Source organism: Scyliorhinus torazame, chromosome 1 (genome assembly GCF_047496885.1).
Source record: "Scyliorhinus torazame isolate Kashiwa2021f chromosome 1, sScyTor2.1, whole genome shotgun sequence".
In the NCBI taxonomy this organism is placed as follows: Eukaryota; Metazoa; Chordata; class Chondrichthyes; order Carcharhiniformes; family Scyliorhinidae; genus Scyliorhinus; species Scyliorhinus torazame.
In genome coordinates this window covers 57,484,373-57,501,244 of record NC_092707.1, presented here as the reverse complement: position 1 = coordinate 57,501,244, position 16,872 = coordinate 57,484,373, and the positions used below count along the sequence as shown (strand labels likewise).

Below are 16,872 nucleotides of genomic sequence, written 5' to 3'. Positions count from 1 at the left end.
GGTTTCTGCCTCCACCTCCAACCACCCTAATGCGCATATTCAACATTATTAGCCAAAACTAGATCCATTTTTGAAAAACACAATGACAGGAAAAGATGCAAAGTGATTACTGTTCAAGAAGCAAATGGTGCAGTTGTTCAAATGTCATAAGATTAAAAATAAGCTACAATTGGAGATGAGGAGATGTCTATTTATAAATTTATAGCCCAAGAGATGTTTTCTTGAATTGGTTTATTTTAACATCCTTATACATAAGTGACAATACAGTATAAGTTAAGCCCCATATAAATGGCAAATTATGTCTGTTACAATCACAATAAAAGTCCAGATCTTTCTTTTAATTCTATTTCACAGTATGTGAACTTTAGTGAGAATTTTTTTTGTCACGTAGCAAATGGTTACGGTCTGGAATGTACTGCCTTGGAATGTAGTACAGACAGGTTTACCTGAAGTATGCAAAAGGGAATTAGACTGTTATCTGCAAAGGGAGAATTTGCAGGGTTACAGGGAGAAGGCGGGAAATGGCACTAGGTGAATTCCTCATATGGAAAGTTGGCGCTGACGTGGTGGACTGATTGACCTCTTTCCATACTGTAACAATGCTGAGATTCTTAGAAAATTATCCAGGAAGTGTACATTTACAATCAGCATTTGGAAAAATAAAATTTTTAGTTAAGAAATACACTAGCTTAAAGATTATTTTAAATAAGGCTGTGTGCCACAGCGACTGTGCTCTGCTAATTTATAAACAGACTTCCCATTATCACTAGTATAAATATCTATCACAGGACTTCAATAAGTACAGTTGACTCACAGCAAGTTTATTAATCTGATCAATTGTTTTTTTCTATTTAAGGCACCACACACTCTAAACTACTTACTGGTATCCTTCTTACATCACTTGATATGTCCAACTAGCCTCAGCATTCCAATATCCTACTGGAATCCAACTGAAGCAAATCATTGAAAATTGTAGCTTATTACAGATTTGGCACTTTGGTAGTAAAATAATTTAAATTATTCTTGCCTGTTAATGTGTGATTACAAGTTTTTAAATATTGAATTCTTGACACCTAAACAAATAGACATTCAATTATTCTAATTTTGGGCACCACAGGTTTGTTCCATAGATTGAAAATGTTAAATACAAAAAGAGTTGTTCCATAACGAGCAGTAAAATAATCTAAATTTCCTAGCATGACCAAGTAGAAAACACTGGTTTGAATGCAATAAAAACTACACAAAACACTTCCTGGTCACAGCTAGGTTTCACAGTTAACAGGCGTCTGAGTGACCACTGAACATGACAATGCCCCATTGAAGCCTTCTGCAAGTCAATCAGGTGTCTTTTTAAATTTACATACATTTATGGACTCCTTGCTCCAAACAAAAACAAAAGTAGTAATTACAATAATATGCTGCCGATAATGTAACACGGCCATAACATTGATAACAAGGTTTTAATTTTTAAATTATAAATAATGTTTGTTTATGAACAGCGTTTTGTTTCAGCTTATTCATTTTTGCTCCAGAATATGTAGATTGTCACATAGATTAAGAATCACAGCAAGCATCTTTCAAGGGCTGTGCAAACTATCAGTCTGGAATTAAAAATTCCAGATTGTGATACCAATTAAATGTCTCTGGTCCAAAATAACACATTTTTAACAAATCCTATTGCAGCACCTCCGTTTTGAAAGAAAAATATACTCCTGCTGTGAAATAGTAGCCACTGAACAGACATGCCCTTGATCTGTGCTGTGTTTATGCTAATTTCTCAACTGAGATTGGAAATGCTCTGAAATACATCAGTTTCAGTGTCACATTAATTTTAAACAAAGATGAAATTAATTTGAGAATCTGAATTTTGTGCTCAATTAGATTTGGTTCTGTAGTCATGAGAAAAAAAAAGACCATTATAATGTTTACTGCCAAGCAAAAGAGAATTCCGTTGGGCCAAGTGCCTCAAAAGAAATACAAACAATCAGATTGTCTGACAATTTTTTCCCTTAGGTCTAGCTAAGCCACAGCGATTTTCTATTATGTTTTCACCAACCTGTTACAATCTTCAGAGAACTCCAAAAGTGATCAAATTCTTGAATGTACAGCCTTTGGTCTAAAAGTTAAACTTCTCTCAATTTTTACTGCAAATTACATTTGTTTTACAAGAAAATATAAACTACCTATTTTAATGAACTTTAATGCATCTTAACACCACATACACATACACAGACTATTTCACAAATGTACAAAATACTTAGATCAGCTTAAGTGAGGAGCAAATGGATTAACAAAATAGCATAGGTGGGCAAATGCTATTAATATTTGAAATTGTTTGTAATTAAATACACCATGTCTTAATATGCAGCTGAAATTATTCAACCAAATATGTAAGTCAATTAAGAGTGTTATTCAGGAAAGTCAATTTATTCACAGAGTGGCCTAAACTAGGTTCATCCACAATCTCAAATGTACTGAATTTCTATTATTGTGGTGCGTCAGCAAGTGTTGGCACGTACACGCATCTCTTCACTCCCCCCCCCCCCCCCCCCCCCCCCCCCCCCAAGTCTGTATAAATGCAATTACCTAAATCATAAGTGGCATTGGTAGACTTGGGGAGGGCGTAGTTTGGTTTCCCTCTCAAGACAGGGAATAGTGCATGGTGTTGGGAAAATACATAATTTAAACAGAAAGGTTGGGGGACTGCCCATTTAAAAAAGTTATATTATGCACACAATGTTGAATAATGAAATAATTCAATATAATATGCAAATTGTAATATACATTTACTTGATGTTAACATAACATCCACAAGGGCTGAACACAAAACACACATGCAGAATTTACATAAATATGTCATTATGCAGTATTAAATTTTACTTGGACAACAGCCTTCTTCATTGGCCAGTTCAGATTCATTTTATACTTCAAATCAAACTTCATCTCTTGTTTACATTGCAGGCAGTTCACAACTGGATAACTCCAGTCAAACCATGATATGATAAAGGATTAGCCAAACATCTATCTTGGAGAAGACATTTGCCCAACTTGTCCAAATCCTCCCCGCCACCCACTCACCTCAAGGTCATTTTCAGAAGGATTTCATGATACAATAAATCACATTAAAAATGATAACATCCCTTATGATGGTGATAAACTATAACATTGAAATTAATATTCAACAAGACTTGTTTAAAGGACAATGAACCATATTAATGTACAGGTCTTAAAAAGAGTAAATTAGCTTAGTCATTTTCTCTAAGAATTTGTGTGCAGCTTAGCGTCAGGATTCTCAAACATTTGTGCGACAGTTGCAAATCCAACCTCAATGATGTGCAAGTATTCAGCCCTCAAGTAGAGCAGCATTGAGAAAATGGGAATATGGTGCCAATTTCCCCCAAAATGTTGTTTAGACAGCAGATTCCATTCTTTCATAGCTTCTTCAATTTATCTTTGTTTTTCTGAAATTTTTGATGAACAACTTTAAGGGTAGTCAGAAAGTTCCCAAGGAAGAGCACCAGGAATGTGAGAGCCAAGACAAAAACCTGAGAGGAAATAGACAAAATAAACTGACAAAAACACCAAAATGCAGCATAGCTTTAAAGTATTAGAACACAACTAACCATTTTGAGCTAAGCCATTGCTGCCAACTTATAACTAACTGTGTGAACCTCTCAATGTTTTCTCCAGTCCCAACCATGGCCCCCATTCCAACCTCTGTACAGACAGACATATTAGTGTTTGTCAAGAGCATTCCCACATCAGTTTAGAAGTGCAATAATATTACAACTTTGAAGCTGTAAAGAACCGTTTTACACAAATGATTACAATTTGGATGATTTTAAAAGTAAATGACATTCCATCATATTCTGTTCATGAACAAAAAGCACATTATTGTGGGATTTTTTATTAATGGTAACAGCCATGGAGAGGAAGGAGGTGGCAGATTGGAGGTATATTTTGTCTTGAGTTACAAAATATTTCACAGTTTCAATATTTTTGGACTAAAAGCAGCTCAGTTGATGAATTGTTTATACCATGCTGGGACCAGCCTCTACACAAATCCACAGTACTACTTGGTATGCAGCTGCCATTTCAAGGACAGATGAGTTACTTCTGCCCAGGTTGACTGCTCAGCTAAACACAAAGAAGGAATTAGAAACTGTCACACTCATTAACAGACTGAGAGAAGAGACTGAATGGTTATTTGGGATTGCCAACCTGCCTGAGGGGGAGGAAGAGATGTCGTTACTCACTGCTGTAAGGAAAACCTGTTGGGCAATGTATGTGCCTCTCAGCCCTATACTAGTTTGGACTTGAGGGTAAGAAGGATATTTCATTGTATCAAAGTTCCTTTAACGATTTTCTGTTTTAACAGGCATGTATTGGCTGAAGTCAATGAATATAAAATGTCATGTATAAGCTTTTTTGCATAGACCTAAAATGACTAAAGGCTTAAGTTATTAGTTTTAAAGGACAGGCAAGAAACCAAGTATTTAACTATAATCTAGTGATATCTGCACATTTCTTTTTTTAAATAAATTTAGAGTACCCAATTATTTTTTTTTCCAATTAAGGGGCAATTTAGCATGGCCAATCCACCTACCTTGCACATCTTTGGGTTGTAGGGGTGAAACCCACACAGACACGGGGAGAATGTGCAAACTCCACATGGACAATGACCCGGGGCCGGGATTCGAACCTGGATCATCAGCGCCGTAGGCAGCAATGCTATATCTGCACATTTCTTATTCCAGTTTAATTATGTTTCTTAATAAAGAGGATTTATAGGTTGTAGCCTGAAATACAAAGTTCCTCAAAATGAGTACTATTTATCAGTTGGAAAAACCAGGAGAATATAAACATCTCATATTTACAATGAACTGACCAGCAGCATAAGGAATTTACTGGTTAACCAAGGCATACTACATCATCAGGTACTATGCTTCCAAATTCATGATTTGATTCAGAGGGAGAGAAGGCTTGTTTATAAGAATGGCCGGAGGCAGATGGGTTACCTCGGACCAGGCAGCCAAATATTTGAATCAGAACATTGGAATAATCTTCTATCTGGAGATCATGTAAGAGATGAATTTCATGGAAGAAGGATATGGAAAATTTTACCAAACAGAAATCCCTTTGGTCTGTACTCACTTGCCATTCTTTGCACCGCTCATGTTGTGAAAGTCCAAAAAGTGTTATTGAATTGTATAATTGCCAAAACTGCAAAAGTAGGACAAAGTAACAGAAATAAATTTAATATGCATGGATACACCTAAATTCTGTTGTTTTCTGATCATTACCATTTTCCCTCTTCCTGAAGATGTTGAGTCCTTGCTCAGCAGTGTTTCATATGTCTTTTGTCCTCATCTTGCAACTGACTCCCTACAATTGAATGGCGATGCGCAATTTGCTATGGCAACGTCATTGCAAAGCTCAATCCTGTCCTCTTTCAATGAGCGCTCACATGCATATCCAGCTGAATCGAGTGAAAACTATGGCCAAAATTTTTCTCTAGCCCATCTGGCTGATCACTGTTCCAACTGAGAATAGTTAATTCCACAGAAACAAGGGATCAACCAGTTTATAAAGTGGATTTTTTTGCTGGATAAATTCAGAGTCATCATAACAATTATTTTTCTCCATGACTAGTCTAAACTGTAATAATTATTCTTACCCAAGTGTCTTTGACAGACATTGGATTCATTTCACCCACCTCATCCCCAGCATCAGATCCAGCACTGCCTTCCTCCCAGTTGGACTGAGAAACATACTGCTCAAGGATGTTCTACTGACCAAATTTCACAAGTTCCTCTCCTTCCTTTCCCTGTACTGTATCCCACATCCTTTTTGTTTCTCAACTCTAACCAAAGGGGTGGCATGGTGGCATAGTGGTTAGCACTGCTGCCTCACAACTCCAGGGTCCCGGGTTCAATTCCGGCCTTGGGTGACTGTCTTTGTGGAGTTTGCACTTTCTCTCCGTGTCTGCATGGGTTTCCTCTGGGGGCTCCGGTTTCCTCCCACAGTCCAAAGATGTGCAGGTTAGGTGGATTGGCCCTGCGAAAATTGCCCCTTCGTATCCAAAAAGGTTAAGTTGGGTTACTGAGTTTATGAGGATATGGTGGAGGCACGAGGCGCTCATTCCAAGGGCCAGTGCAGACTCGATGGGCCGAATGGCCTCCTTCTGCATTGTATGATTCTATGAAAGGGATTCTGTTTTTGCCCCCTCGAGGACATCTTCCCTTTCCAACACTATATCTTCCCCAATGTACTGCCACCTCACTTCCCATTTTTCCTCCCCGACTTCTTCTGAACGTCTATACCTACAAAAGCACATTCCATTAAATGTATTTGAAAGCATTTTCCAAACTATTACTAACAAAGATTGTTAAGACTTACATGACCAAAGAAAAGGAATGGAAGAAGAAAAGTTAAACCTCTCCACATCCATGATTGAAATCCTTCTGCAATTACAAATATAGTATGAATAACCATCTTATGGGAATGGTGTTAATGGGAACATTTTGGGAGATTAAATATAAAAATACTGTTTTTTTGTTCTTTATATAGTTACAGGAATATAATAAATTATTTTCTCTGTTCTGTTTGGTAACAACATACTCTGCTCTTTACATCTTCATTTATACCAAAAAAAGAGGAAACATCAGCCAACAGAGTGTACTACAATATGTAATCCAAACTCCCTTTCTTTAAAATTAGGACAAGATGCCAAGCAGTAAAGTTGGGCATTTCTGTACCCCAAGTGTGCATTGAAAGAGAATACATTTCTTGGTTGTATTTGACAAATTCTCTCTTCCACTGATTCAGATGGTAAGTGCATGTTGAAATGATACTTTTTCATCACATCCAGTAGGACAGTTAGGATAACATTTTGCTCATCATATGCCCAATATTAGTGCCAGGAACAATTATAATATTTAGCAGAGATCCACTGTACATCCAGCCATATTACAAAACTGGATGCACAGGTTTAGAGTACTCTGTTGTGCCATTACTATAGCATGGTTTCCAGTAGTGATATGATTGATTATTTAAACAGATTCAGGTCATCTTAATTGCCAAATTGCTGCAGCAAGAACCAAGTGAAGAGCTCTGGGGAACTTATCAATGTTACATCAAGCAAAAGAGCATACTTAGTGTGATTCTTCCCACAAGAATGGAAGAAAAATCTGAGTAAGGCACCTGGAATCCATTTAATACATCCACACAGGACAACATATAACATTGAGACATTAGTCCATAGAGGATGATAGACACAACACCACATCCCCTTACTTTGTGGCACCCTGAAAAGGGGGTGGGGTGGGAGGAAAACATGAGACATCAACTTTGTTTCAATCTTATAATTTGTAAATATTTAATTCTCTAGTAATACAAATTATTGCTGCATCACATACCTACTGTAAGGTCCATATGGTCCCTTTCCCCCAATGCCCGCAATCTATAAAGACAGCCACTTTGATAATAATACTGCAGGAACTGTACACAACCTGCAGGAAAATGGATTTACAAGTTTAAGAAATTATGTAAAACCCAATTGCTACACCCAGGAATGATCACAAAGTAAAAATAACTAATGCCAATGGAAACATTCTACTTTATTATTAGAAGGCTGTTCTCGGATATGTTCTCGGATTGTCTTGCTTACAACACATCAATATTGCTCAAAATTTATTTTGGCACTTTCTTTAGAGTCAATGCTAACATTAAATACAATTCCAAGGTAAACACTTGCAGCAAGCAATATGTTCCAATGTCTGATGTCAAGAACATGCAATTGTTCAAAAAAGAAACAAGATTTTGGTCGAGTTCCCTTCCTCTGCTAAGGAAATTGTTGGCCTTTACTTACACAAAATGTCACCACAAAAAGTCTCTATTTGCTTTATGTAAAGGCTTTGTTTTTTTTGAATTACATACTGACCAGTGATCCCCCTCAACCACTTCAAGATGAAATTGCAATTCCAAGATAAATTCTAAAATCTGTATCAAGTGTTTGAACATTTTAACCATTCGTATTAATATGCTTGGTTTAGTCTATAAATAACATTTCATTTTTCAAATTCACACATACTGGAATGCATTCATTTTCACAATGTACAAGTAGAAAGGCCAAGTAGATAGTTAAGAAAATATTTGTCATCATGTAAACCTATTCTTAAATTCGTTTTGAGCCAACACGGTAATGGTTTAATAATGGAACGATTAGAATGTTCATGTAGCATCTATATAACTACAGGTCTAAGTCACAACAGTGGTCTCAACATGAGCCAACTGAACATACATAAAGGTCATAAGATGCTGAACAGACTAAACAGTGGGAAATTTCACAGATGCCCATTTCCCACCAGCAAAGTAGCAATGGTCTTCAATAATAATAATAATCTTTATTATTGTCACAAGTAGGCTTACATTAACACTGCAGTGAAGTTACTGTGAAAATCCCCTAGTCGTCAAACTCCGGCGGCTGTTCGGGTACACGTAGGGGGAATTCAGAATATTCAATTCACTTACCAAGCACGTCTTTTGGGACTTGTCGGGGGAAACCGGAGCGCCGGGAAGAAACCCACGCAGGCATGGGGAGAATGTGTAAACTTCACACGGACAGTGACCCGGGTCCTCAGCGCGTTGAGGCAGCAGTGCCGCCCCAGTTGAAAGGGTAAATGTTGGATTTTGACAGTGAAAATATTTCAGGTGGAGCAAGACTAACAAACCCCTTGTTGACGCACATCATGCTAAATCCACAGCCCAGAGAATTTACCATATCTAGGTCCTCAAAGGAAGTTTAAAAAACACAAAAAAGTCAAGGATGGAATTATTCATTTCAAAAGTACAGCTTTTCCGAAAGCAAAAAAGCACCAAATAAAGAGCTGAATAATGTAACTGCAGACCCACTTAGGCCAGTCTCTTTCTAACTAATCTATGCAATTACCAAGGGAATCAAGGTTTTACTAACATAATGCAGAATAAATTACATTGGAGAAGTGAGCATATAACTGCAGCCTCCCTGAGTGGGTGAAAATTCAATTTATAATATTCATGCTTCAAGGTGATAATCAATTATTTTATATTTTGTAATTTAGCGTACCCAATTATTTTTTTTCTGATTAAGGGGCAATTTAGCGTGGTCAATTAACCTATCCTGCACAACTTTTTGGGTTGTGGGAGTGAGACCCAACGTGATAATCAAAGGTTACCTTTTGATGCCAACAAGTAATTGCACCGTAAACAGATGTATCTCATAAAAATTTAAGGAGTCAGAGAAAACAAAAGACTTACTTTGATAAATGGAAAATGCTAGAAATTGGCTGCGAAACATCTGATACATTAATCCATTAGGCCTTAAGAATAAAGAGATGAAAATTAACAGAAAATAAAGGTTCCGAAGTATGCATATAAATTTTCAGATCATTAATGTGAACTGTTAATTCACATCAACATTTAAATAGTCTTAAAAACAAAAATGTAAAACTTAGGTGAGAAAAATACAGTGCTTCAAAACAAGCTAATCATAGAATCTCTACAGTGTATAGGAGGCCATTTGGCCCATCAAGTCTGCACCGACCTTTTGAACGAGCACCAGCCCACATCCACTCGCCAATCCACCCTGCCCTATTCCCATAACTGCATAAACTAACCTGCACATCCCTGGATATGAAGGGGCAAGTTAGCATGGCGAAACCACCAAACTCACACATCTTGGGGTTGTGGGAGGAAACCAGAGCACCCGAAGGAAATCCACACAGACACGGGGATAACGTACAAACTCCACACAGTCACCCAAGGACAGAATTGAACCCGGGTCCCCAATGCCGTGAGGCAGCAGTGCTAACCACAGTGCCTAATTCTTCCTTCACCATATATCCACTTACGTATTTATTTTTTAATAACCAATTACACCACCCTCACTTGCCTGAAGATTTTGACACTCTGACTGAGCTATGACGGCTTGAGTAGCAGTTACTCATCATTACCTCAAGTAAAGTAACCATTTTGTGTGTGAACATTGACGAGTCACTCAATTGTGAAGTCAACAGATCTAACATTAAAGAGGACCAGGCCATTCTGACACACAAGACGGTTCTGCGACTCAATTAGATCATGGCTGATCAGTATCTCAACTCCATTATCCCAACTTGTTTCCTTATCCCCCATTACCCTCTGTAACAAAAATTAATCGGAGTTCTGAAATTTTCAAATTGCCTTCGCCGAAACAGCTTTTTGAGGGGGAGTTCCAGATTTCTATCACCATTTGTGTGAGGAAACACTTTCTGACATCACCTCGGTGAATAGTTTAACTCCAATTTTAGGGTCAGAACATAAACGTTTAGAGTCCCTCACAAGAAAACTTGCACCTAACTTGCACATCTTTGGACTGTGGGAGGAAACTGGAGCACCCGGAGGAAACCCATGCAGACATGGGGAGAAAGTGCAGACTCTGCACAGACAGTGACCCAAGACGGGAATCGAACCTGGAACCCTGGAGCTGTGAAGCAACTGTGCTAACCACTGTGCTATATGCTGTCCCGCTACTTTGCTAGCTGAAACTAGCCAATTCAGCACAGACTGATGATTGAACCAGGAGCCTTTTCCAATTGTAACAGCAAGTATTATAACAAGAGTAGCATTTACCTACCAAACCACTGGGGAGGGGAGGAAGTCCATAAATTGACTTTACTGTAAATTTTACTACATCAGTGACTATTTTGATTCACAAGTTTGCCAAAATAAATTAGAATTTTCCAAAGTGCACCTTTTGCCCAATGTTGCATGAAAAAAAAATAAGCTTACCATGTTAACATAACCCCCGAGAGAAACGTGGACACATAATGATGAGACACCCACCAGCCCTTGATTCTATCAAATAAGGAAACAAAAAGTGAAGGTGAAAAAAAAATGTTTGAAATCAAATTAACAGCTTATTAAGGTCATTTGTACTGTGGTATGTTCAATCCACTTTTCAAAGTACAACAAGCATCAAAGTAGACGAAAGTTCTCTGGCACTGCAAGACAAAAGCTTTAACATTGAAAAGAAAGCTATGATTACATTTCATTAAAATTCATTGTGCATACCAATACAGGATTTTTTTTTTTTAATTAAAAATTGTACTGCAAACAGATTTGTTTCTCCTAGGCCATTCTGAATTTATTCAAGTTATAAAATCACTATAATCATGAGATGCTGATCTATTCTTTTTTTTTTAATTTAGTGTATCCAATTATTTTTTTCCCCTCCAAATTAAGGGGCAATTTAGCATGGCCAAGTCACCTACCCTGCACATCTTTGGGTTGTGGGGGACAGTGACCCAGAGCCGGGATCGAACCTGGGACCACGGCACCGTGAGGCAACAGGGCTAACCCACTGCGCCACCGTGCTGATCTATTCTACACTAGTTCATACATTAGCTCCAGTAGTATGATGGTTACATTACTGAATTTGGAAGTCTGGACTAATGAAACAGACAGAAATTCAAATCCCACTGGACAGCTGGGAATTAAAAATCAATTAATTAAATAAATCTGGAATAAAAAGTTAATATCAGTAATAGTGAGCACAAAATTGTTCCATTGCTGTAAAAATCCATCTGGTTTACAAATTTATTTTAGGGAAGGAAATTTGTGGTCTTTACTCCATCTGTCCCATGTGTCTCTCCAGGGCTTAGCAAGCTATTCAGTGGTATCTAGCTACTGCAAACAAATTCTCGGGCTAGTAAAACCAGCCAGGCCATTCAGCATTGATGCTCACACTGGACATGGCAAAGCACACCCAGGCCAGTTGACCCTGCAAAGTCCTCCACACCAGTATCTGTGGACTTGTGTCAAAGTTGGGACAGCTGTTCTGGACGATTCAAGCAACAGCCTGATAGTCATGGTCACAATATCAACCCTTACAATCAACATCGCAGAGTCCTCCATCACTGTCCCTGGGTACGTACAATCTCAACAGCAGGGCAGACCCACCAGATGGTAAGGCAGTAAAATGCATACAGTCACGGAGGAGTGGCTCTGTGAGATCTCAACATTGTCTCCAGTCTCCATCCAGTTTTTTGGCATCAGGTCAAAAATAGGCCAGTGAATCTTTGTCCTGCTATTACCACCGATCATCCTCTTTTAACTGACCAATTAGTACTCCTCCTTGTTGAACACCACCTGGAAGAACCATTAAGGTTAGCAATGACAGAGTGTAGTTTGGGTGGGGAACTTCAACATCCATCACCAAGAGTGGTTTTGGATTTGTTTATTGTCACGTGTACCAAGGTACAGTGAAAAGTATTTTTCTGCGAGCAGCTCAACAAATCATTAAGTATATGAAAAGAAAAGGAAATAAAAGAAAATACATAATAGAGCAACACAAGTACACAATGTAACTAGATAACACTGGCATCAGGTGAAACATATAGGGGTGTAGTGTTAATGAGGTCAGTCCATAAGAGGGTCGTTTAGGAGTCTGGTAACAGTGGGGAAGAGGCCGTTTTGAGTCTGTTTGTGCGTGTTCTCAGGCTTTTCTAACTCCTGCCCAATGGAAGTAGTTGGAAGAGTGAGTAAGCTGGGTGGGAGGAGTCTTTGATTATGCTGCCCGCTTTCCCCAGGCAGCGGGAGATGTAGATGGAATCAATGGATGGGAGGCAGGTTCGTGTGATGGACTGGGCTGTGTTCACGACTCTCTGAAGTTTCTTGCGGTCCTGGGCCGAGCAGTTGCCGTACCAGCCTGTGATGCAGCCAGATAGGATGCTTTCAATGGTGCATCTGTAAAAGGTGGTAAGAGTTCATGTGGACATGCCGCATTTCCTTAGTTTCCTGAGGAAGTATAGGCGCTGTTGTGCTTTCTTGGTGGTAGCGTCAACATGGGTGGACCAGGACAGATTTTTGGAGATGTGTACCCCTAGGAATTTGAAACTGCTATCCATCTCCACCTCGGCCCCATTGATGCTGACGGGTGTGTACAGAACTTTGTTTTCTGAAGTCAATGACCAGCTCTTTAGTTTTGCTGGCATTGAGGGAGAGATTGTTGTCGCTGCACCACTCCACTAGGTTCTCTATCTCCCTCCTGTATTCTGACTCATTGTTATTCGAGATCCAGCCCACTATGGTCGTATGGTCAGCAAACTTGTAGATGGAGTTGGAACCAAATTTTGCCACGCAATCATGTGTGTACAGGGAGTAGAGTAGGGGGCTAAGTACGCAGCCTTGCGGGGCCTCAGTACTGAGGACTATTGTGGAGGAGGTGTTATTGTTTATGCTTACTGATTGTGGTCTGTGGGTTAGGAAGCCGAGGATCCAGTTGCAGAGTGAGGAGCCAAGTCCTAAATATTGGAGCTTTGATATGAGCTTGGCTGGGATTATGGTGTTGAAGGCGGTGGTGTAGTCAATAAATAGGAGTCTGATTTATAGGGTGGGTTAAGCTGCTGTATCAGGCCCCTGTAGCGAGTGTGTCCACAAACCGGCTAAGGTCGGAATATTTCAGGCTGCACCGGGGGACGAGACAGGGGTGTCCCCTGTCCCCGTTGCGGCTTGCATTGGCAATTGAGCCATTGGCCATTGCGCTCAGGACTTCGGGGGATTGGAGGGGGCTGGTGCACGGAGGGGAGGAGCACCGGGTCTCCCTCGACGCGGGTGACCTGCTGTTGTATATTTAAGACCCGTCAGAGGGGATGGGGGAGGTCATGCGGATCCTGGAGGACTTCGGGAGGTTCTCGGGGTATAAGTTGAACGTGGGGAAGAGTGAGCTGTTCGTGGTGCACGGTAGGGGCCAGGAGGAGAGACTGAGGGAGCTCCCGCTCAGGATAGTGGAGAGGATCTTTCGGTACTTGGGGATACAAGTGGCCAGGAACTGGGATGCCCTGCACAGGCTCAACTTAACCCGGATAGTGGAGCAGATGGAGGGAGAGTTTAAAAGGTGGGCTATGCTCCCGCTTTCCTTGGCGGGACAGGTGCAGACTGTGAAGATGACGGTTACCCCTAGGTTCCTCTTCGTATTTCAGTGCCTCCCCATTTTCATCCCCAAGTCCATCTTTAAGCGGGTGAATAGGATTGTGATGGGATTTGTGTGGGCAAATAAAACCCCGCGAGTCAAAAGGGTGTTCTTGGAGGAGAGGAGGGGGCCTCAGTGTGGACTCCGATACGGAATAACCATAGATTTGCTCCAGGTAGGTTGAATGGGGGATACCAAGGCTGGTATAGGGCAGGTATTAGGAGGATGGGGGACCAGTTTATAGATGGGGTTTTCCCCACCATGCAGGCGCTGGAGCAGAGGTCGGCCTGCGTCCGGGGAACGCGTTCAGGTACCTTCAGGTTCGGGACTTCCTTAGAGAACAGGTGGGGACATTCCCGCGGCTGCCCCCAAGTAGGATCCAGGATAGGGTGGTGTCTGGCATCTGGGTAGGGGAGGGGAAGGTGTCGGACATATATCAGGAGATGCAGGAGGTAGAGGAAGCATCAGTGGGGGAGTTGAAAGATAAGTGGGAGGAGCTGGGCGAGGAGCTGGATGAGGGCCTGTGGGCCGATGCCCTGGGCAGGGTGAACTCCTCATCATGTGCCAGGCTCGGATTAATCCAGTTTAAGGTGGTGCATCAGCCGCATATAACTGCGGCAAGAGTGAGTAAGGTTTTTGGGGTGGAGGACAGGTGCCCGAGGTGTGCGGGGAGTCCGACGAATCATGCCCATATGTTTTGGGCATGCCCGGCTCTTAAAGGATTCTGGCAGGGGTTTGCAAGGGTGATGTCTAGGGTTTTGGACGCTTGGGTGAAGGCGAGCCCAGCGCTAGCGATATTTGGGGTGGCGAAGGATCCAGGAGTGCAGGAAGCGAAAGAGGCCGAGGTACTGGCCTTTGCCCCCCTGGTAACCCGGAGACAGATTCTGTTAATGTGGAGGGATTCGAAACCCCCGAGTGTGGAGACTTGGGTTAGCGACATGGCGGGGTTCCTCAGCCTGGAGCGAATAAAGTTCGCCTTGAGAGGGTCCTTGATGGGGTTCTCCCGGCAGTGGCAACCTTTCCTTGACTTTCTAGGGGAGCAGTAAGTGTCAGCAGCAGCAGCATCCTTTGGGGGGGGGGGGGGGGGGGGTGTACTGTTGATATAATGTGAGTTTTTAAAAAAAAAATCTGTTGTGTAAGTAGTTTCATTGTAAGCTTTGGGTTATGTTTATTGTTATTTTTTATTACTATTTGTATTTCTATTTTTGTTATGTAAAAACACATTGAAAAAACTTTAATAAAACATTTATTAAAAAAAGAAATAGGAGTCTGATGTAGGAGTCCTTGTTGTCGAGATGCTCTAGGGATGAGTGTAGGGCCAGGGAAATGGTGTCTGATGTGGACCGGTTGCGGCGGTATGCGAATTGCAGTGGATCAAGGCATTCTGGGAATATGGAGGTGATGCGCTTCATGACCAACCTCTCAAAGCACTTCATTACGGCTGAAGTCAGGGCCACCAGACGGTCATTGAGGCACGTTGCCTGGTTCTTCTTTGGTACCGGTATGATGGTGGTCTTCTTTAAGCAGATGGGGACCTTGGAGCAGAGTAGGGACAGGTTAAAGATGTTCACGAACACATCTGCCAGCTGGTCCGCGCAGGCTTTGAGTGCACGACCAGGGGTCCAGTCTGGACTCGTCGCCTTCTGGGGATTCACTTTCAGGAAAGCCGATCTAACTTCGAAAGCTGTGATTGTGGGTATGGGTGTGTTATGGGCTGCTGGGGCACTTGACAGTGGATTGCTGGTTTCCTGCTCGAACCGAGCATAGAATGCATTGAGTTAATCGGGGAGGGGTGCGCTGCTGTTGAAGATACTGATCGGCTTTGCTTTGTAGCCTGTTATGTTGTTTAGGCTTGTCACAATCGCTGCGAGTCTGCAACGCTAGTCTGTGACTCTAGCTTGGTCTGATATTCTCTCTTGGCATCTCGGATGGCTTTGCGGAGGTCGTACCTCGATTTTTTATGTAGGTCTGTGTCGCCTGACGTGAACGCCTCAGACCTGTCCTTCAGTAGGGAGTCAGTCTGCTTTCTTTGGCACGCAGTCGTCCACACATTTGCTGATGAAGTCTGTGATGGTGGTGGCATTGTCATTTAAGTTGGTTGCTGAGTTCTTAAATATGGACCAGTCCACTGTCTCTAAGCAGTCACTTAGGAGCTTTACAGTTTCCTCGGACTAGCACTGCACGACCTTCTCAGCTGGATTCTCCCGCTCGAGTTTCTGCTTGTATGCCCCGAAGGAGCACCGTCTTGGATAGGATTTGTTTATTGTCACGTGTACCGAGGTACAGTGAAAAGTATTTTTCTGTGAGCAGCTCAACTGATCATTAAGTACATGTGAAGAAAAGGGAATAAAAGAAAATACATAATAGGGCAACACAAGGTATAGAATGCAACTAAATAAGCACTGGCATCAGATGAAGCATACAGGGTGTAGTGTTAATGAGGTCAGTCCATAAGAGGGCCATTTAGGAGTCTGGTAACAGAGGGGAAAATGCTGTTTGAGTCTGTTCGTGCGTGTTCTCAGACTTCTGTATCTCCTGCCCAATGGAAGAAGTTGGAAGAGTGAGTAAGCCGGGTGGGAGGGGTCTTTGATTATGCTGCCCACTTACCCCAGGTACCCAGGGAGGTGTAAATGGAGTCAACGGATGGGAGACAGGTTTGTGTGATGGACTGGGCGGTGTTCACGACTCTCAGAAGTTTCTTGTGGTCCTGGGCCGAGCAGTTGCCATACCAGGCTGTGATGCAACAAGATAGGATGCTTTCTATGGTGCACCTGTAAAAGTTGGTACGGGTTAATGTGGACATGCCGAATTTCCTTAGTTTCCTGAGGAAGTATAGGCACTGTTGTGCTTTCTTGGTAGTAGCGTCGATGTGGGTGGACCAG

General features: G+C 41.4%; 1 protein-coding gene across 2 annotated transcripts in view; it reads right to left on the bottom strand.

Moving 5' to 3' along the window:
• Positions 1-216: 216 nt before the first annotated feature.
• tmem120b (transmembrane protein 120B) overlaps positions 217-16,872 on the bottom strand; it is a 130,952-nt gene continuing 114,296 nt past the window's right edge. For both annotated transcript variants that reach the window (XM_072495186.1, XM_072495195.1), the window contains 6 exons: positions 10,810-10,875; positions 9,298-9,359; positions 7,419-7,511; positions 6,400-6,464; positions 5,155-5,223; positions 217-3,545 (listed from right to left, as the gene is read on the bottom strand). In XM_072495186.1, coding sequence (XP_072351287.1) covers positions 3,432-3,545; positions 5,155-5,223; positions 6,400-6,464; positions 7,419-7,511; positions 9,298-9,359; positions 10,810-10,875 — 469 coding nt within the window. In that variant the 3' untranslated portion in view covers positions 217-3,431. The remainder of the gene's footprint in view (positions 3,546-5,154; positions 5,224-6,399; positions 6,465-7,418; positions 7,512-9,297; positions 9,360-10,809; positions 10,876-16,872) is intronic.